The sequence below is a fragment of the Felis catus genome, chromosome C2, assembly GCF_018350175.1.
Source record: "Felis catus isolate Fca126 chromosome C2, F.catus_Fca126_mat1.0, whole genome shotgun sequence".
Classification (NCBI taxonomy): Eukaryota; Metazoa; Chordata; class Mammalia; order Carnivora; family Felidae; genus Felis; species Felis catus.
Genome location: NC_058376.1, coordinates 132,110,285 through 132,132,832, shown reverse-complemented (window position 1 = coordinate 132,132,832; position 22,548 = coordinate 132,110,285). Strand labels below are relative to the sequence as shown.

At 41.9% G+C, this 22,548-nt stretch overlaps 1 protein-coding gene and 2 long non-coding RNA genes across 8 annotated transcripts in view; 2 read left to right on the top strand and 1 right to left on the bottom strand.

The window, feature by feature from the left end:
- LOC101096163 (collagen alpha-4(VI) chain-like) overlaps window positions 1-10,386 on the top strand; it is a 147,715-nt gene extending 137,329 nt beyond the window's left edge. For 4 of the 6 annotated variants that reach the window (XM_045037625.1, XM_019810719.3, XM_045037627.1 and 1 more), the window contains 3 exons: window positions 1,780-1,876; window positions 2,362-2,573; window positions 9,715-10,386. In XM_045037625.1, coding sequence (XP_044893560.1) covers window positions 1,780-1,876; window positions 2,362-2,573; window positions 9,715-9,890 — 485 coding nt within the window. In that variant the 3' untranslated portion in view covers window positions 9,891-10,386. The remainder of the gene's footprint in view (window positions 1-1,779; window positions 1,877-2,361; window positions 2,574-9,714) is intronic. The other 2 variants (XM_045037628.1, XM_045037626.1) reach the window with 1 other exon arrangement.
- Window positions 2,608-12,491, bottom strand: LOC123380136. The gene is made up of 2 exons (XR_006585508.1): window positions 12,387-12,491; window positions 2,608-5,704 (listed from the first exon to the last, which is right to left on the bottom strand). It is a non-coding gene; the product is annotated as an uncharacterized LOC123380136 (long non-coding RNA).
- LOC109491509 lies at window positions 12,203-14,438 on the top strand. Its single transcript, XR_002144904.2, has 2 exons — window positions 12,203-12,864; window positions 14,322-14,438. It is a non-coding gene; the product is annotated as an uncharacterized LOC109491509 (long non-coding RNA).
- The last annotated feature ends 8,110 nt before the right edge of the window (window positions 14,439-22,548 follow it).

Genomic DNA, 22,548 nt, shown 5'->3' with positions numbered 1-22,548 from the left:
GCCTGGTGCTGGCTTGGTGGCTCACTTGGTGGCCGAGAGGCCTCAGGTTTCTGCTTAACCTTTTGATTTTCTCATTTACCCAAATGAGGATCACAGTCTCTTCCTTATTTGTGAAGCCTACGTTCAAATATGGGTGCGGAGGGGCTTTGAAAGCCCAGTGTTGTACAAATTTAAGGCATAGTTATTGTTATTCTGTATCCAGGAATAGAGTCTGGAATCCAGTGGCATATAACAGTGCTTCTTGAATTTTAATGTGCACGTCTGTCTCCCAGGGATCATGTTAAAATGTAGATTCTGACTCAGTCGGTCTCGGTTGAAGCCTGACATTCTGCATTTTTAATAAGCTCAGAGCGATGCTAGTGATGCCGGTCCATGGACCACACCTTGGATAATAAGAGCGAAGGACATTTATTTTCAGAGGTCTCCAGAGACTTTCCAGGAACTGGGGACACAGGATGGATGTCCCGGGTCTCCCACCTCAGGCTGGGTGGATGAAGCCAGCAGGGAAGATGAAGGGGCACTGTGCCAGTGGGTCCTGGCCCAGATTCTTCCCCCCTCCTGTCCTAGTATCCCTACCTCCAGTCAGAACTAGTTGAACCAAATTCATAGACAGCCGGTTCCTGTGTCCCTAGCACGATAATGCAGAGCGTTAGGGTTGGGTGTGGGTATTATCACGATCACCTTTCCAGGAGCTTCTGTTGGGCTTTGTCTACCAATGTGCAATCTAAGACAACTCATGTGCAGGGTGCCTCCTTGTGACACATCAGGCCTTCTTGCCCTCCTTACAGGGCGACATTCGCTTCTGCATTTATAAGGGGGTATGACAACCCATTGGGGCCTTGAGGGATGCCTGCCCCTTCATCACTGAAGGAATAAAGGGAAGCTAATGGACATCTTAGAAGTACTGACAGCATTTGTGCCTCTTGGATTCTAGAAGTACAAAGATCAGTGAATTGGTGCTAGTCCTGGCTTTACCACAAGTGAGCTGTGTGACCCTAGAAAGTCATCGAAACACTCTGAATTTCAGATTCCTTATCTTCGTAGGAGGTACAGGAGAGAATTATAATAGATGGCTGGTGGCTTAGAGAGAAGCAGGTGGAGGGAATCACTTTTCTGGTCTGTTCCAATTTCATTTTGTTTTTGTATGTTTTATTTTGTTAGGTTTAATTTTATGTTTTGGTATATTCTTTTATGTTCGATTTTATTTTATATTATTTATGGGATAGAATGAATTTTATGGGTTTTTTTTTGTTTTTCTTTGCTTGTATTTTAGTATTTATTTTATGCTTTATTTGAATTTATTTTATATATATAGTTTTTTCATTTTGTGTCAGGGACTTTTGGGATTTTGTTTTGTTTGATTTTATTTTTATTTTTTATGCTTTTTATTTTGTTTTAGTTCATATTTGATTTTATTTTGTCTTTAAAATTTTATGTCTTAATGGACAACATTTTGTTTTTATGCTTTATTTTACTATATGCTTCTGTTATTTTTAAAAAAAAATTTTTAAGTGTTTATTTATTTTTGAGAGAGACTGAGACAGAATGCGAGTGGGTTAGGGACAGAGAGAGAGGGAGACACAGAATCCGAAGCCGGCTCCAGGCTCCGAGCTGTCAGCACAGAGCCAGACGCGGGGCTCGAACTCAACGAGCTGTGAGATCATGACCTGAGCCGAAGTCGAACGTGCCACCCAGGCGCCCCAATGCTTATGTTATTTTTAAGTTTTATGTTATTTTATGCTTGATTTGACTTGACTTAATTTTTTATTTTCTTTGTAGGTGGAGCAAACCAGTACCCATCTCCAGAGCTCATTAGAAAATGCGGGGGCCCGAACCGAGGGGACACTCTGCTGCAGTCATTTAGGTCTCCCAGGAGGTAGGCTGAAGGCAGAACTGAGGTTGTGTCACATCTCTGTCCCTTGCAGGAGACTCTGTCCCTAAAGAAAGGTCACAGGCAATGCCAGTCCTTGACCTGACCCAAACCACAGGGGCGAGGATGCTCCTGTGTTTGACAACTCCGAAATGGTTTGGGTTTTCTTATTTTTTAATGTTAAGAGTAATATAGGGACAATATAAAAAATTTAAAGGGCCCATCAGTATATAAAAGCAAAAAATAACACAGTCTCCTTTCTACTACACCCTGCCAGCCCCTCATTCCATGTCTCAGAGGCAAAAGTAATAATGCTAAACATATTATTTTGATATTTGTCCAAACCTGAGAACATAGCTAATTGGATACCGAAGTCATCAGGAAATGCTCAAAACCTCCAGTTTATCGAGCCTGCCAGTGTCAACTGGGAACTGAACCTTCCAGTTCCTGCGGTTCAGTTTTGCAGTTTGAGATGGATTGTCTCTGTGTAGGTTGCCCAAGGGCCAGGTTGGCATATCTGGCTTTGCTGACGATTTGGAAGCACTTGAAATGACAGACTTTTTCCGAGAGAATAGAAAAGCCACAGTGAAATCTATAACTCAGCAAGAAGCACTAGAAAATTATAAGAATGTATATGATGCTGAAGGAAATGAACAAGAAATGCCTGCAAAACAGAAACGAACCGGGATAAAAAGAAATTCAGGTACTGCCTATGGTAACAACCAAACTACTCCTTGTTCCTTCGGTTGTTTTTATTTTTAATTCCTGTGCACTGTGTTCACATGCAAATTTTGGCTTTTAATACACTTTTTCCTTTCAAATGCGCAAATTCATGTACGCAACCAAAGAAATTAATTGAAGAAAACATATGAAGGCTAACTTTCCTCTGACTGTTAAGGTGGAGCTGAACAGCAGTTTTTTCAGGGAGTATTATGAGACAGACCCTATGAAGTGTTTACTTCATTGCCAGAAGCAATGATCTATTGCAGAAGTGGTGAACATCCTCCTGACCTTGAAGGAAAGTAGAAGGTTCCTTCCTCTCTGAGTGGCTACATATAAACTGACCAAGTTTAAGGAACATTTTGGATCCATCTAAAACAATAGAAAAATAGCATCAGTTTTGAGTACAGCAGATAGTAATGCAAATGCCATGATTCCATGGAATCAGCAAGGTAAGCAAAACAGTGAACACATTGGAAAGAGACATGGGGTGGGGTGGGACTCTGAAGTTTTGAAAAGGCAGGGACAAGATAGCTGAAAGAGGTTTCTAGTGAGTGGTGGGGTCAGCCCTACTTAGGTTAAATGAAAGATAACGGTCTAGAAGTTTTGAATGTGCCCAGATGGCTTACCATCTGGGGCTACTAGCTAGGTGGCCATGGGAAAATTATTTCATCCTTCTGTGGCTCAGTTTTCTGATCTGTAAAATGGGGAATATGTGAATCTTTACTTCATAGGATTATTTGAAGAGTGAAACTTGATAATGCATGTGTTTGCCACAGAGAGGGATACAAGTTAGCTATTAAGATATCAATGGTATGTCCTACCTCTTGGATTCTAATGCAAACACATGTCCAAAGGGAAATAACAAAACCAGACAGATCTAGGAATCGGGACTCCTGGCATAGACAGCAACGTTTCACCTCCTTAGGCTGAACATTAAGCATAGAAGAACTTACCTTGTCAGTTATTATATTTTCAGTATATAATATCCTCAGGTAATCTTACTAAAGCAATGATTTTAAGTCTTGGCTGTACACCAGAACCACCTTGGAATCCAAACACTGTCAATGCCTAGACCTCAGCCCAGACCAATGCAGTCACGGTCTCTGGGTGTGGAACTTACCCAGCGAGTCCACTGAGCAAACAAGTGTGACAACTGCTCTAAGGCTCCGTATCCCTCACGTTCAAAGTGAAAGAGATGGAGGAGAGCTTACTGGTTATCGAATCCGATCCCATTCGCAGCCAAACACTGAGGCCGGAAGTCCCCCCAAATTTCCCACCCCTCTGTAAGAGGCTCTGGTCAGTTCCTCTCCTGATGCATTCCAAGGGCACCCTAAACCTTCACCACCTCCCCAAGCTCCTTCCGCCACGTCCCTTCCTCTAGCAGATGCCCTTATTTTATTTTTATGATTTTTTTTTGCTTTGAAAAGAAATAAAGGTAGCCAGGTACAACTTCCTGTGACATCCCATGTGCCTGGCCGCACACCTTCTCCTCCAGCCGTCCACTCAGAGAAGAGAGCAAGCCCTTGTCTTCAAGCATGTTCCAAACTGTCGAGAAAGACCAAAGGGCTCTTTCAAGCCCCACTGACTTGGGTTCCTTGGGGACTGTTAACCATAGCCTCCTCTTCAAACCTCATCCTCTCTTAGCTTCAGATATAGCATTCTTATCTTGGTCTTCCACTCCTGACTGGTCTATCCTGTGGGCTCCTCCCCCACTCCGGGTCCATCCTCACAGCGGGGGTCTAGGTTTTATGGAACCTGATGTTTACACAACGCCTACATTTAAGCCTCTCTTTAAGGAAACAAAATTATAACAATTCAGTACAAAGAGTATTTCTTTAGAAGAGGATTATGCAGGTGAAGGGCCCAGAAGCTTAGGCTTAGTTAATTTCATGGTGAACCCGCAATACTCTCCCCCAGAGGCTGCGGTCAGCCCCCTGAGCACTCTGGGCACATGCCCTGGGGCGAGCTTTCCTGCCATGACTTCGGCTCTCCCCTGTGTGCTCCAAATCCGTATCTTCTACCTTCACTCTCTTGAGCTGCAGACCAGTGTATTCACCTACCCTCCACATTGCACCACGGCACATGCCCTCAGTCATCTCAAACAAATTCAGTTAAATGAGCTGGATTTGTCTTTCCCATTCATACCTTCTCCTCCTCTGTTCCTTTACTGGAATGCACCACCATCAGCCCAGGAATGGAAAGTCAAAACCCAAATATCACGCTTCTCATTCTCTCCTCGCCTCCCACCTCCAGCTGGTGACCAGATCTTGGTGTGACTTCCTCCTTGTCATCTCCGAGGTCCATCTCTCTTTCCTGCATCTTCCTCCCCACAGCTTGGCTTTCACTTCAAGTGTAACTGTGGAGTTCTCCATCTGGTCTCATTTCTTCCAATTTGGCTTGCTTCCACTTGCAGTTTGAGCACCAAGTTCATTTTCTGATGTTCCTGCACATGTGGCCATGCCGTTTCTCTTCTTCTGTATTTCCCCATCGTTTAGTAAACAATGTTTCCGTGCAGGGGTAAGGGACACATGCCTCTGTGATCACACCCCTGCTGTGGTCCTCCGGGGCCTCATTGGCTGCCACTCCCCTGCAGATGCCTTTTGCACTATTTGCCCCTGATGCCCTGTTATTTATCCCGAGCCACCATGGAGGTGCTCACTCTCACCTGCCCTTCTCTACAGTGTCCACCCATACCACATCTACTCACCTTTGACCACGCAGTTCAAGTTTCACCTCTACTTAGAGTCTATTCTGGCCCAGGGAGATATTAAATTTTCATAGCCTCCTTTGTGTCCCTGCATCTTCAGTTAAATTCTGCCACAACACTGGCAACCATTTATTGCACCTACTTGTGAAGAATTAAATGAGTATCCTCTTTTTCACAGAACAAGGCTGCTCTTGGTATATTTTCAATTTCAGTGTATTCTCCAAAGCACACAGGTCAATTTTTTTGTGTTTTTTTTTTTCCCCTGCAGATAGGACTGCATGATAAGACATATATACTAGGAGACAGACCCATACCTGTCCAACAAACTTCTTTCTCTCCCCCTTTTTTCCCCTTCATTCTTGGATTTTATGGACCTGTTTGAGTAATGCTGTTGTTGGATCTTTCTGATAAGACAAAAGTTAATACTCATGGTGAAAATAATGTAAATGTAAAATTGGGGGGCTAGCACTAATTGCTTGGGTAACACTCATTGCCCCCCATGCCATATCCTACTGATAGAATAAAACTGAAGACTCTGAGTGTTAGGTTACAAAGAATACCTCAGAGATAAAGCATCAAAGATTTACTCACTTCTAGGTGCACCGAACAACCACTAGCCAAATTGGCTATCTAAATTTAAATAATTTGGGGGCGCCTGGGTGGCTCAGTTGCTTAAGCAGCCAACTTCAGCTCAGGTCATGATCTCACAGCTCAAAGGCTCGTGAGTTCGAGCGAGCCCCATGTTGGGCTCTGTGCTGACAGCTCAGAGCCTGGAGCCTGCTTCAGATTCTGCGTCTCTCTCTTTCTCTGCCCCTCCCCTGCTAGCGCTCTGCCTCTGTCTCAAAAATAAATTAACATTAAAAACAATAAATTTAAATAATTTGAAATTAAAGAAAACCAAAAAATCACTTTCTTACTTGCAATAGCTACACTTTAAATACTCAGTACACACTGGGTATTTATGTGCAAAGATAGAACGTTTCCCTCATTGGAGGAAGTTCTGGATGGTGCTGCTCTAGAAGTATAATCTAGAAGAAGCAGCCTCTGTTTGTCTCCCAGACTAAAGGCAAGGGTAGGGTTTTAAAGGCAAAAGCCACAGTGTCACTAAGAGAAGTGAATTATCTGTTTATTTTTTTTCTTCCAAGTTTTTATTTAAATTCCAATTAACATACAGTGTAATATTAGTTTCAGGTGTAGAATTTAGTGATTCAACACTAAGGTAGAATACCCGGTATTCATCACAAGTGTCCTTAATACCCATCACCCATTTAACCCATCCCCTCACCCACCCCCCCTCCAGCAACCCTCAGTGTGTTCTCTGTAGTTAAAAATCTGTTTCTTGGTTTTCCTCTCTTTTTCTTCCTTTTTATGTTTGTTTGTTAAATTCCATAGGAGTGAAATCATATGGTATGTCTTTCTCTGACTTATTTCACTTAGCATCATACTCTCTAACTCCATCCATGTCATTGCAAATGGCAAGATTTCATTCTTTTTGATAGCTGAATTATATTCCATTATATATATATATGAATTATATTCCATTAAATATATGTATATTGTGTATATACACTATATATACACACTATACATATATACACATATATTTTGTGTATATATGTGTATATATATGTGTGTATATATACGTGTATATATATGTGTGTATATGTGTGTGTATATATGTGTGTATATATATGTGTGTGTATATATGTGTGTGTGTACACACACACACACACACACACACACACACCACATCTTTATCCATTCATCGGTCAATGAACATTTGGGTTTTCCATAATTGGGCTACTGTTGATAATGCTGCTATAAACATTAGGGTACATGTACCCCTTCAAATCTGTATTTTGTAGCCTTTGGGTAAATACCTAGTAGTTCAGTTACTGGATCGTAGGGTAGTTCTATTTTTAACTTTTGAGGAACCTCTGTACTGTTTTTCAGAGTGGCTGCACCAGTTTGCAAGCCCACCAACAGTACAACAGGTTCCCGTTTCTCAGTATCCTCGCCAATATCTGTTGCTTCCTGTGTTGTTGATTTTAGCCATTCTGACAGGTGTGAGGTGATATCACATTGTAGTTTTTTAAAGTTTGTTTGCTTGTTTGTTTGTTTATTTATTTATTTTGAGGGGGGGAGGGGCAGAGAGAGAGGAAAGAGAGAGAATCCCAAGCAGGCTCTGCACTGTGGGGTTTGAACTTGGCCAGCTTGTGAGATCACGACCTGAGCTGAAATCAAGAGTCGGATACTTAACTGAATGAGCCACCCAGTTGCCCCTCATTGTAGTTTTTTTTTAAGTTTATTTTATTTATTTTGAGAGAGCACACCTGTATGTGAATGGGGGAGGGCCAGAGAGAGAGGGAGAGAGAGAGTCACAGGCAGGCTCTGTGCTGTCAACATGGAGCCCAACGTGGGGTTTGATCTCATGAACTATGCGATCATGACCTGAGCTGAAATTAAGAGTCAGATGCTTAACTGAGTAAGCCACCCAGGCTCCCCTCTCATTGTAGTTTTGATTTGCATTTCCCTGATGATGAGTGGTGTTGAGCATCTTTTCATGTGTTTTTCATCTGTATGTCTTCTTTAGAAAAATGTCTGTTCATGTCTTTTGCCCAGTTTTTAACTTGGATTGTCTTTTGGGTATTGAGTTTAAAAGTTCTTTGCATAGTTTGGATATTAACGCTTTGTCAGATATGTCATTTGCAAGTATCTTCTCCCATTCCATAGGTTGCCTTTTATTTTGTTGATTGTTTCCTTCACTGTAAAGAAGTTTTTTTATTTTGATGAAGTCCCAGTAGTTTATTTTTGCTTTATGAATGATTGGTTTAAACAAGTCCTTGGCTTGTTAAATTAGAGGGCACCAGCTGATTGCTGACCCGCAAGTCTGTTTATTGAATCTACAGAGTACAGCCAAAAGTTTGCCACTGGAGTGTTCTCCTGTTGACTCCAACAAGTTTTGGAGAAGCATTTGCTTCTCGTGGACAATTTCCATGATCAAATCTTTACCCTACTAAGAGTATATTTCTTTCCCTTGGGTCCAGCACATCTGATCACTCCTTCAAGAAAACTAGTCTGTGCTGATTATGCCAATGGGAGGTGTCTTCCAAGGAACAGACAATGATTTTTAGCCCCTTGCTTTCTGAAGACATTATCTTCTTTATTTGGTGGTGCTTGGAAGACCCAGGGGAAACCATCTGGAGCATGGTTTATTCTATACTGTATGGTTGAACTCAGACATGAATATTTTTCTGTGACTTCAAGTGTACCCAAGGAAATTGGTTCTCTCTGGAAGGCACAAGTTACATACGTGGGGAAATTAGCGTCTGATTTAAAATTCAGGGCATCTCAAATCTTGCTCTGTTGTAACTTGTTGATCTCAATACTATTTTATTCTCCAGAAACATCATGTTTTTCTTAGAAGAGATATTTTAACTTCTTGGGCAAGTGTCAGGGTATACTATATAATAAATTAGCTGCCTTTTTGGTAGGCCATTAAACGGCTGGAGGTTTGGGATTAGGCAAGGGATTGATACGGTTTGAAAAAGAGGGAGAGGGGCGCCTGGGTGGCTCAGTCGGTTAAGCAGCTGACTTCGGCTCGGGTCATGATCTCACGGTCCGTGAGTTCGAGCCCCACGTCGGGCTCCGTGCTGACTGCTCAGAGCCTGGAGCCTGTTTCGGATTCTGTGTCTCCCTCTCTCTCTGCCCCTCCCCTGTTCATGCTCTCTCTCTGTCTCAAAAATAAATAAACGTTAGGGGCGCCTGGGTGGCGCAGTCGGTTAAGCGTCCGACTTCAGCCAGGTCACAATCTCGCGGTCCGTGAGTTCGAGCCCCGCGTCAGGCTCTGGGCTGATGGCTCAGAGCCTGGAGCCTGTTTCCGATTCTGTGTCTCCCTCTCTCTCTGCCCCTCCCCCGTTCATGCTCTGTCTCTCTCTGTCCCAAAAATAAATAAAAACGTTGAAAAAAAAATTTATAAAAAAAAAAAAATAATAAAATAAATAAATAAATAAATAAACGTTAAAAAAAAAAAAAGAAAAAGAGGGAGATGAGTATTATAAGCAACTGAGGAGTTTCTTGGTATCAGAAAGCTTTATTCATTCATTCGTTCACTCATTTCTGCATTGTCTAGCGTGCATTCCATATGCCAGGTACTGCGCAAAATGATAGTTACAACTGTATTGCACTTTTCATGTATGTTCTGTGCCACCTTATAAAAACATTGGGATGTGGGTTTTTTTTAACTGCTTTTACGGTTGAAGAAATTGAGGCTCAGAGAGGATAAGCTCAGGCTCACACAGCCAGTTGGGGGTGAGATTAGGATTCATTCCCAGTCTGTGTCTCCAAACCATCGTTCCTTTGCTGTCAGGCTCACGCAGGAAGTTCAGCTCTCTCTGCATTCGTTTTGCTGCAGGCCCTTGTTCCCTCGATCCGGTGGGAGGCGAGTGCCAGAATTACACCCTGAGATGGTACTATGACAAGGAGAAGCAGGCCTGCCAACAGTTCTGGTATGGCAGCTGCGGGGGCAACGCGAACCGGTTCCAAACCAAGGAAGAGTGCGAGGCCCGGTGTGTCCCAACACCCCTGTAGGGCCTTGCAGCTGCTTCTGTTTTCAGAGCTGACGAAAATGAGATTACCTTTCCCGAGACAGTACCACACGGCTCATAAATTATGTAGCTCACTCTACAATCTCATTGGTCGGGTTCCTCACCCCTGAATTTTTTCCGACGAGCGAGGACGTGGGCCAGATGATTTGTCACTTGAGAAGGACTGCATTCTAGTGGTTAAAAGACTAACCGAAAGGTTCCTGCAAGCATGTCAAGGACTTAGAACTGAATGAAAAAGAAACTTGAATTTTACCTACAACATTACTTAAAAAACAATTTTTTTTTTTTGGCTCCGTGGCAAAAGAAAACTCAATGGGAGCAGTGAATAAAACCTAATTTGGAAGTGAGTTGCAACTTGAACTCTTGTTTGTCACTAAGAGAACATGGAAGTGTTAGTCAAAGTGGGGGTCTGGAAATTTTTAATGTGGTATTTAATCCATGCTACTCAGTGTAAAAATAAAGGTATTTTGACTAAGTCACTTGGTGTGAAACTGTGTGTGATACCTGCTCCCTGCAACCTGTGTTATATTTTGTGACATAGCAGATGATGGTGAGAAAGCAGTGAGTTTGCCGTGGGACTGAGTCTTTGTCATCCGTTACGACTCTTGTGCTTTGAAACTTGGTGACTCAACAATTAAAGCTGATGTTTTCAATGCAAATATGAAATGAAGGGTCTAGGTTCACCCTGGATGAGAAGTTTTTCCATATAGATAGTGAAGAAATTATGATTTTGGGAGCTCTTCCTCTGGCTTCATGGCTCTATCCCCCAGGCCTCTAACTTGGGCCCAGCTTCAGGGCAGAAATGGGCACTACATGGAATTCTAGAGTTGCTAGATATTGAGGGTGCCTGATGTGGGGCCTTGGGAGGGTCATGTACGAATCAGTTTGGGCTGCCATAGCAGAATACCACAGACTGGGTGGCTTAAACATCAGAAACTTCCTTCTCATAGTTCTGGAAGTCCAAATTAGACTGGAAGTCTAAGACCAAAGTGTGGACGATTTGAAAAAAGAAGAGGGTTCCTGGGTTTGAGAAAGCTGCCCTCTCACTCCGCCCTCAAATGGCCTTTCCTCTGTGGGGAGAGAGTGAAGGAGGGAGGAAGGGAGGGAGTGAGGGAATGAGGATGGGGGTGGGGAGAGAGAGAGAAGGAGAGAAAGGGAGGGAGAGTTCTCTCGTGTCTCTTCTGACAAGGACACTAATTCCATAGAATTAGAACTCTACCCTTATGACCTCATTTAACCTTAATTACCTCCTAAAGGCTGTATCTCCAAATGCAATCACATTGGGGGTTAGGGCTTCAGTATATGAATTTTGAGGTGACATAAACATTCAGTCTATAAAGGATCACAAGCAGCTGGTGGGTGCCCCCACGGACCCAGAGGGGAGTTTGCTCTCTGGCAAGTTTCTGGTTCAACAGAATCCTATTTGTTCCTCCTCTCAGCCCAGTGACAAAGGAGATGGGATAGGAACCAGTTTTATATAAAATAATCACAGAAACATTAACGTTTTGATTCCATTTCTATGGCAATTATTTTTATCTGATCACAAAATGATAACTATGTGTTCATGGCAGCAAGTTTGTAAAACACAGAAAAGCACATGAAAGAAATATCACTTATAATCTTTTCTCCAAAAGGTAATCATTTGGTATAATCCAGAAATGCCTAGAATACTATCTTTTTCCCCTTCCTTAGCACACTACCTTGTACCTGATTTTGCTAACGCATTTTCATGATTAGAATGAAACGGAAATGTTCCATCTTGTTTGAAAGAGCTGGTCATTGTGCAGGTGTGTGTATGCATTTCTCTCTTTTAGGCGTAACCTCAGCTGCCTGGGCATAAAGGGGTTGAGCATATCTATCCTGAGGATGGTATGTGATTTGAGCTGTGATCTATTTTCCACTTCTTATCCCCACCCTACCCTTCCAGTGTCTAGAAATTGAGAACCCAAAGGCAAAGATTCAATAGAAGAGGAATGTTGGGAGGAGTTGTTCAGGTGTTGGCTGTTGCCATTCTTGGAACGCTTATAAGGTCCGCCTGTAGTTCCCCTTGCATTTAATAGATGGTGGTATAACTCTCCCTCAGAGCTCCTCTGACCCAAGCAGAAAGTGTACTTGGAAAGCTTTCAGGGAAGAGAGGGCAATAAACCACAAGAGACTCTTAATGATAGAGAACAAACTAAGGGTTGATGGAGGGATGTGGGTGGAAGATGGGCTGGATGGCTGATGGGTATTAAGGAGGGCAACTGTTGTGATGAACACTGGATATTGTGTGTAAGTGATGAATCACTGAATTCTTCTGAAACCAATATTGCACTATATGTTAACTAAAATGTAAATTTAAAAAATGTTAAAAAAAAAAAGAAAAGAAAAAAGAAAAGCCATGAGTTAGACAATCTGACCAAGGATTGGAAACAATATCTATTGTTCTAGATACTATTCAATTTATAAGACACTTTCCAACATTATTTCATGTACTTACCTACTCCTACCACTAAATCTTGGATGTTGGCATTGTTCTTTCTAATTTTTCCCCTTGTTCTTCCCATTCTCAGAAAGGTGAAGCTTCTTGACCCAGGAACCTAACAGAAACTGGCTTGGAATTCTTTTTGATCCCCAGAACAGTGCTCCTTCAGCTCTACTCCATTGTTACAAAACATTGGCTGCCACCGAAGGTCAGAGAATTCTGAAGGTCAGAGCCCAAAGTGGGTCGGGTAGGAGGATAGACTGAGACAGAAGAGAGAAATTTCCTGCTTGACATAAAGGAGCTGGACTTTGCTGTCTACCTCAGATGCTCCCCTCCCAGCCCTGGGGGTTCTGGTCTGGCCCACGTCTGGAAGAGGAAACAGCAGGGATGGACTGAAAGAAAAGCTGAACTGTGAGGCAAGGAATCTTAAGGACAGCCCTGGCCAACCCCACAGGGAGCTTTGGAGCTAAAAGTCTGGCCAAAGTTGCCTCAGGTGTGTGGAATTAGTTGGGACCAATGGCTGCCTCCACTAGCCGTTGGAAGTGGGATGCCCCAGGAAGGGCACACTCATGGGTGAGACAGCTCTGAAGGGGCCCACCTGAGAGCTGTCTGCCAACCGTGCTCCTAGCAGCTGGGGCAACATCCCTCTGTCGAGGGAACATCTGGGGGATGCATCTGCATCACAGTGCTGTTACAGGGAATGTCCTTCTGCATTGTTTCCAAATTTCCAAAGCTTCCTGAATCCGATAGGACACACTCAGAAGCATTAGTGTAGCATCTGAGGCCTCAGAGATTGGGTCTTCTCATCCAGTCTCTGGCCTCACCGACGGTGACAGTTGTTCTGTCCCTTCAAGTTTTCACTTGAAGTTTTCACTTATAGTTTTCACAATACTGAATAGAACATGTATAGTTTTCTGGAAATTCGACATCCTATATATCCATGCTGCTGCCTTTGGTGATACTTCTGTGGGGAGTGCCCTTTTAATTCTTTTGTTTGTAAAGTATTTCATAGGCATCTACCAGATCCATTACCTGTATCAAAATCCAGCTCAGGTCTCATTGCCTCTCTGAAAACTCCTCTGATTATCCCTTTTAAAGAAAGAATTAGTCATTACCTGCCATAGGCTGACTTGGGCACACTTCTGTTTTTGCCTTTTTTCCACTATGTTTACATCATTTACCTATTGGTCTCCTTAGACTGTGAGTTTTTTCACCTTAGAACCGCCTGCCCTGCACAGGGCCCAACTGATTTTCTTTCAGTCCTGATTTTGTAACTCTCTACCTGTTTTCAGAGACTGTTAGGAAGGAACCCCCACCCCCAACAATGCTTGACTCATGCCATACCTCTCACTGTAGAAACTTTCTCTGCTTTGTAGATGTTCTGCACTTGTTCCAGATGTCAGGACATCAGTGCCCCACCAGCCAAGTGTAAAAAGTTTTGTGTGTTTTTAATTTCCTCTTTGGATCAGTTATCATATCATCACTATAAACTGTTTTGGGGATATTGGTTTTTCTGATGAAGGAATTAAGATTAGAAAGGCCAAGTGAAATCAAATCTCATGTAATGAATCATTTGGTAGCCTAAAGTTAGAATAATTTTTGTTATTAAATTTTATTAAACTTTGTTAAATTTTTGCCATCTTGAGATCTTGTGTTTGATTATTCCTTTGGTTTTTGAATAGTCCCAGAGGTATGTTTTCAGTGTAGCTGGGGATTCATAGTTGGGACTGTGGTGTTATGGGAAATACCAAGACTGGGCACCAGAATTCAGCATCTGATTCCCTCTGTGATTTCCCTGGTGATGTACACAACTGACTCCATTTTTTCTGGACCTTGGTCTTTTCTGGCTGAGGAGACAGGGATGAGAAGAACATCTCTTGCCTCCTGTAGTCTGTCTAAATTTTGCACACAAACTAATCCATTCCTTCTTTGGCTCTTCTCTTACCTTAGGCACCTAAAAGAAGCAAGCCCAGCTGAGGACAAAAGAACCACCCAGTGGAGTCCCACACAAATTGTCGCCCCACAGTATAATGAGCTGAATAAATGATTGTTGTTTTAGAACACTAAGTTTTGGGGTGATATAATTTGAAGAAAGTTGGGCTGAGCTGGCTCATGTATCTGCAGCCAGCCACCAGTCTGTTGATCAGTTAGCTGGCTTAGGGTATCTTCTTAATGAGAAAACAATTATATATTTGTATGCATCTAGTAATAAAGCCTTAAAATATATAAAACACCAATGCAGTGAAGTTAAAGGAAGCTTTAGAAGCCGAAGAATGGGAAAGGAAGAAGTAATATAATCTCTGTTTGTAGATGATATGGATATGTTTCTGGAAAAATAAAAAGATCTAAGAGAACAGCAGTGTTACAGATAGAGACTGCTCTATCAGCCTGGATCTTGCAGTGATCAGGAACAACTTACCATGAAGGACACAAAATACAGCTGAGAAGGAACCTTTTTTGCTGTAAACCACTGAGATTTAGGGGATGTTACTGCAGCATTACCGAGCCTATTCCCAGGGATATGGATAGCAATGGGGACTCACAAACATGGTTCTAGGGAGTGAAAATTAGAAAGAATTCTGGCATTTTCTATTAAAATTAAAAATACAAATACCCTGGACCAGCAACTTCAGTCTTAGGTGTATCCCCTGGAAACTCATGTGCATGATCACCGGGATACACACACGTTAATGTGCAATGTTCACAACACCAAGTTCAGACCCCCAAGTCATGAACAACCCATATGTCCATTAATAAAGACATGGGTGAACATGCTGTGCTACCTTAAAACAGGGTGTACAGAAATGGAAAGGAGTTAATGAAACTGAATTAAGATTCGGCAACATGGCTGAATCTTACAAAAGATATTTTTGAGAGAAAGGAATATGCACAGAGTAGGATTCCATTCCTCTGAGCTTCAAACACAGGCAAAATTAAATTATATTGCTATACCTTATGTGGTGAGACTAGGCAGAAAAAAAGCAAAGATGCAGTTACCATTAGAGTCAGGATGGCAATGTGGTACAGGCTGTGATGTGTCACCCATACCCGCCTTTTAGGAATGAAGAATTCTTTCCTCCAGCTGCTGTGAGTGCTGCTGGTTGGTGACCCTCAGAGGCTAGCCTTCACTGGAGATTTCCTTGGTTGAAGAAAAACTCGCATCCTGCCATGGGCAGATGTATCCAGTGACTGGTCAGTATTAAATTTAAATTATGAAGGTCCAACCCCACCACTTGGGACACTTACGGGGCCATCCCAGCTCTGAGCTGTCTGTGGGGTCAGCGAAGAACTTCTTTGGGACTCCCACACAGCCCAACTAGTGTCTCTGCCTAATTGGATTCTCTTCCCTTCCTTTCCACAGGTGTTGGCCTCAAAAGCACTCCCTTATAAATAGTCTACATGTTAAGCTCTGTTTCAGAGCCTGCTTCCTAGGGTCCCTAGCCTGTCATCCTTTTGCAAAGGGAGGTGCCTGGGATTGGGAAGTAGAACATGGATGGCAGTTATGTTCAAGTCTCCTACCAGAGTTCTGTCTCCACAGGTATTTCCTTTACGTGTAGTCCCTAAAGTGTACATTTATGTTTTGTGCTATTGATTTATGTTCTACGCACCACAGTACTCCAGAAATTCCTTGGAAATACAAAGCCAGAACATGTGAGCTAATGTTATCTGCATATAACTTTGGATTCAGGCAAGTAGAACACGTTCTATGTTGGTCTGAGTTAATGTCTTTCTTTGGAAGCGGAAGCAAGCTCTTCACTATGTATTTATGAGTGGGCTCATTGTAAAAACATGAGATTTTCATTCATCAGAAGACAACAATTACATCAGAATGCCTTCTGTTAGGAAAAGAAATACTCAGACTGGGCCCGGGTTTGATTTCTTAATCACTTTCCTCAGGGGAAAGTGAAGAGTTATGTCCGATGTTCAGTCTCATTTTAATCTCGAAGTCCATTGAAATACCTTGGTTGTTTTATTTTAATTCTAGTACAATTAATGTACAGTGTTATATTAGTTTCAGGTGTACAATACAGTGATTCAAGAGTTCTATATTAGTGCTCATCAGTGTAAGTGTACTCTTTTTCTTTTTTAAAGTTTATTTAGAGAGAGAGCGAGAGCGAGCGCGAGCGCGCACAGTCAGGGGAGGGGCAGAGACAGAGGGAGAGAGAGAATCCCAAGCAGGCTGTGCACCACCAGCACAGAGCCCAATGTGGTGCTCGAACTCACAAACTTTGAGATCATGACCTGAGCTTAAGTCATACGCTTAACTCACTGAGCCACCCAGGTGCCCAATATAAGCGTACTCTTAATCCCCATCACCCATTTAACCCATCCTCCCACCCACCTCCCCTCTGGTAACCATCAGTTTGTTCTCTATATTTAAGAGTCTGTTTTTTTATTTGTATCTTTTTTTTAATTTGTTTTTTATTTATTAAATTCCATGTATGTGTGGAATCACCTGGTATTTGTCCTTCTCTTACTTACTTCACTTACCACTATACCCTGTAGCTCCATCCATGTTGTTGCAAATGGCAAGATTTCATTCTTTTTATGGCTGAATAACATTCCATTGTGTATATATACCACATCTTCTTTATCCATTCATCTATTGAGGGATGCTTGAGTTACTTCTACAATTTGAATATTGCAAATAATGCTGCAATGAGCATAGGGGTGCGTATATCTTTTTGAACTGGTGTTTTTGATTTGGGGTGGGGGATACATAGCCAGTAGTTGAATTACTAGATCATATGGTAATTCTATTTTTCATTTTTTGAGGAACTTCCATACTGTCTTCCAGAGTGGCTGTACCAGTTTGCATTCCCACCAATAGTGCATGAGGGTTCCCTTTTCTCCACATCCTTACCAACACTTGTTTCTTGTGTTGTTCATTTTAGCCATTTTGACAGGTGTGAGGTGATATCCCATTGTGGTTTTGATTTGCATTTCCCTTATGATGAATGATGCTGAGCATTTTTTCATGTCTGTTGGCTATGTAGATATCTTCTTTGAGAAAAGTCAGTTTATGCCTTCTGTCCATTTTTAATTGGATTATTTGTTTTGTTTTGTTTGGGGGTTGAGTTGTATAAATTCTTTATATATTTTGGATACTGACCCCTAATCAGATATATCATTTGCAAATATTTTCTCCCATTTAATAGATTGTCATAATTTTGACTCTTAGAACTGGGCAGGACTTAGAAAGAAATTTAAAAGGAGAGATATAAGAAGTAATATTTATTTATCCAAATAAAAATTTACTGAACCCTTCTTATCTTAGTTATTATATGCTAAGAACACTTCTATTAGCTTGGGTTGTAGAAGTGAAGAATAAAGAAATGAATTCTTGCTTTCATCTGCTCACGTAGTTACCTTTTATTTTTATTTAAAATTTTTCTTTAATTTTAGAGAGAAAGTATGAGTGAGAGAGAGGGGCAGAGAGAGAGAGAGAGAGAGAGAGAGAGAGAGAGAGAGAGAGAATCTTAAGCAGGCTTCACACTCAGTGCAGAGCCTGACGTGGGGCTCGATCCCACGACCTTGGGATCATGACCTGAGCTGAAACCAAGCAGTGGATGCTCAACTGACTGAGCCACCTGGGAACCCCACCATTTTTTTCTTTTGGTATGTGGTGAGAGCACTTGAAATCTACCCTTTTAGCAAATTTCCAGTATACAACATAGAATTATTAACTAGAGTCATAATGCTGTACATTATATCTTTAAATATTCATCCTACATAACTGCAACTTTGTACCCCTTGATCAACATCTCCCCATTTCTCCCACCTGTTAACCACTCTTCTGTTTCCATGTATTTGATTTCTTTTTTAGATTCCACATATAACTGAGATCATACAGTATTTTTCTTTCCATATCTGAATTCTTTCCCTAGTGTAATGTCTTCTAAGTTCATCCATGTTGTTGCAAGTGGAAGGGTAACCATTTTTTAAGACTGAGTAATGTCACATTGTATATACACACCGTAATTTCTTTATTCATCTGTCAAAGGACACTTAGGTTGTTTTCACATCTTGGCCATTGTGAATAATGCTGTAGTGAATAAGGGAGCACAGATATTTCCAAGGTACTGGGTTCAATTCCTTTGGATAAACACCCAGAAGTGGTATTGCTGGATCATATGATAGTTCTAATTTTCATTTTTTTAGAGGCCTCCGTATTATTTTCCATAATGATTGTGCCAATTTACATTCCCACCAACAGTGTACAAGTAGTTCTTCTTTCTCCACATCCTCACCGACATGTGTTACCTCTTTTTAATGATTGCCATCCAAGTGTGAAGTGATTTCTCATTGTGGTTTTGATTAGAATTTCCCTGATGATTAGTGATGTTTAGCACCTTTTCATGTACTTTTGGCCATTGGTATATCTTCTTTTAAAAAATGCCTATTCAGCTACTTTGCTTCTTTTTTTTCAGCCTGGTTGTTTGCTTTCTTGCTATTGAGTTGTAGAAGTTCCTTATATATTTTGGATATTAACCCCTTACTGAATATATGGTTTGCAAATATTTTCTCCCATTCCATAGGTTGCCTTTTCATTCTGTCAATTGTTTCCTTTGCTGTGCAGAGCTTTTTAGGTTGAGGTTATCCCTCTTGTTTATTTTTGTTTTTGTTGCCTAAGCTTTTGATGTCACATTCAAAAAATCATTGCTGGTCAGCAGCGTGACAGAGTACTTGATCCTGGCCTTTGTCTCCTCGCACACCAGCACCAAAACAATAGCAATTAGGCCACTATCCAAAATAACAATGGAAGGGCTCGAATTCCATCAAGAATCTACTGTAACACAGTGTAGCAAAAAATGAATCACTGCATAAAAAAGATCACTGGGGAAATTGTCTTAGTTGGGACATTGGAGACGACTAGGACGAAGAAGAGGGGCAGGGGCTGCCACAATCAGCTGTGCAGCAGGTGCTACTTGCTGCCATCTCCCTGGTGACCTGCTCTGCAAAGGGACCCCTCCTGCCTTTGCCACAGAGGGCCTCACAGCCCCTGCAACAGTGGCAGATTCCCCATAGCTCTCATAGCAGAGGACCCCATAACGTTCACTGGCATGGACCCCAAGAGCCAACAGCCACAGACATACCAAGAGCCGTAGCTGCCACGGACCCCCAGAAGAAAGATGCTGCAGTGCACCTTTCAGAAGGAGCTGCTGTTGTGTTGCCCTGGAACTTGCACTTCCTGCCCCCACAGCCCTGTTTATGCCTTGGACCCCAGAGCCATAGCTGCTCCACATGTAGCTGCATTTCAGACACCAGCTTTGTGTGCACCTGCGCTCCAGACCCTGGCTTAATGGCTGCTGTGTGCACACTCACATCTCAGGTGCCAGAGCCACATAATGCAGGGAAACCAGCACCTCAGCCCCTCAGATGCTATCTCTGTCTATATCTTTGCTCTAGAACCTGGTTCTGTGGCCTCTCGGTGCTCACCTGTGACTCAAGTACCCAAGTCATCATATTGTAGGCTAGCCAGTTGCCCTGGACCTGCCCTGCCACTGTTGCTCTGTGAATGCTCATACTCCAGACCCCACGTCCATAGTTGTGCCACAAGCACTCATACCTGAGGCACTGGAGCCACTACCACTGAGGCTAGCCAGTGCCCCAGACCTTGGAGCAGCTGTCACTCTGTGAGCACCAGCGCTCCCGATTCCAGCTCACTGGCTGTTCGATAGGCACAAATGCATCAGACACCAGTGCTGCCACCACCATGAGGGCACCCATAGGCTTGACCCAGCACCAAGAGGAATCCCCTTGGCCATGACATCGCTCATAGGACAAAAAGAGATCAGGTGGTCCCCCGTGGCTGTTACCACTGAAGACTCCAGCAGGCTTTACTGCAGCTACAGACATCTTGGTTGAAACCTTGATTGTTGAGGATCCCTACAATCTTTGCCAGCACTAACCTCAGCTGAGAGATTTGCACAGAGACGATACTAGACCTTCCCCAAATCTGAAAGCACCACACCCCACCCAGCTGGCACCCTAGCACCCATCTGCAGGTGAACCATTTGTGTGTCTGAAGGAGGTGATTGCTTTAACACATATGTAGACATCAAGGCTACAAAAAGCATGAAAAATCAAGGAAACAGGACGCCACCAAAGGAACATAATTTTCCACTAACAGAGCCCAAAGCAAAAGAGCTCTACGTATTGTTCGACAAAGAATTCAAAATGTTTCTTTTAGGGAAGCCCAGCAAGTTATAGGAGAACACAGATAGACAACTCGATGAAATCAGGAAAACAATATGTGAATAAAATGACAAGTTCAACAGAGAGATAGAATTCATTAAAAAGAACAAACCGAAATTCTAGAGCTAAAGTATATGATGAATGAGATTTAAAAACGCAATAGCACCAACAGCAAACTTGATCAAACAGAAAGTAAGAATCTGATCTGGAAGATAAGTCACTTGAAATTACCTGGTCAAAGAAGAACAAAAAATGAAAAAGGGTGAAACAAGCTTGTGTGAATTATAGGACACCACCAACTAAAACCATATTTGCATTATGGGAATTTCAGAAGAAGGACAGAAAAAAAGGAGCTGAAAGATAAGTAAAGAAATAATGGCTGAAAATTTCCTAAATCTGAGGAGGCATATGAACATCCAGGCACATAAAGCTCAGAAGTCCCCAGACAGATTTAACACAAAGAGGACTTCATTGAGACACATTCTAATAAAACTGTCAAATATCAAACAGAGACCTTATTCACAATTAGTAAGTCAAAGAAAAAATCAAAAGAGAAATAAAAAAATATCTTGAGACAAATGAAAATGGAACTGTCACATACCAAAACGTATGAACTATAGTAAAAGCAGTTCTAAGAGGGAAGTTTATAGTAATAACTGTCTACAGTAAGAAAAAAACAATCTCAAATAAATAACCTAACTCTGTACCTCAAGGAAATAAAAAAAGAACAAACTAACCTTAAAGTTAGCAGAGGAAAGGAAATAACAAAGATTAGAGCAGAGAGCAATGAAATGGAGACTAGAAAGACAACGGAAAAGATGAACAAAAGAAAGAGCTCGTTTTCTAAAAACGTACATGAAATTGTCCAACCTTTAGCTGGACTAAAAAAAAAAGAGAGGAGACTCAAAATCACAAATGAAAGGGAGACATTATAATTGATATCACAAAAATATAATGGATCATAAGAGATTACTGTGAACAATTATACATGCCAAAATTGAATAACCTAGAAGAGATGCATTCCTAGAAACATACAATTTACCAAGACAGAATCATGAAGAAATAGAAACTCTGAACAGATTGATAATGAGTAAGAAGATCGAATCAATAGTCAAAAATCTCCCAACAAAGAAAAGCCCATGTTTTTTGTTGGTCTCAGCCTATCAGTAGTGATGCTATGGGCTAGAAATACATGGGGGCACTCACCTGGACTGGTACCTGGTCTGGAAAGCCCCCACAGACATTTCCCTGACCAGAGCTAATGTTATGGCTGCACTGACCCTTGAGGCTCTTATTGTGATTGTAAGATGCACTTCAGCAACAACTCTCTGGGAACCTCGAAAAAAAGTAAGGTTTATTACACATCCTGGAGGGCACGTAGTATGCCCTGGGGCCAATAGCAAGGTTGTGGGTAGAGAGACCGTGAGAGTGTGGTCCTGGGTTCTGCATTTATTAAGGTTGAAGGAGGAGTACCTAGGGTTTCACAGGCTCACTCACTACTGGTGAATTTAAAACAGAAGAGCAGGAGTTAAGTCACAGGAAGGGAAATGCAGGGTCACTCAAATGGTCAGTTTCGTAGGTCACCCAAGACTTGCATGGGTATGGCAACCTGGCCATTTCTCTTGTGTGTGGCGATATGTTTATTTGAGATGGAGGTCTTTGAAATGAATGCCTCCGCAACCAGAAGATTAATGTTGGGAACTTAAACTAAAATCAAAAAAGCTAATTGTCAGGCATTTACAACACATCCCAGAACCAGATGGCTTCAGTGATTAATTCCATCACACATTTAAAGAATTAACACGATCCTTTTCATACTTTTCCAAAAAACTGACCAGGAGGGAACACTTCCAACCTCATTTTATAAAGCCAGATAAGTACACTAAAGAATAGAAAATGACAGGCCAGTGTCTCTGAGGAATATAGATGTAAAAATCCTCAACAAAATGCTAGTAGACAAAATTCTACAGCACATGAA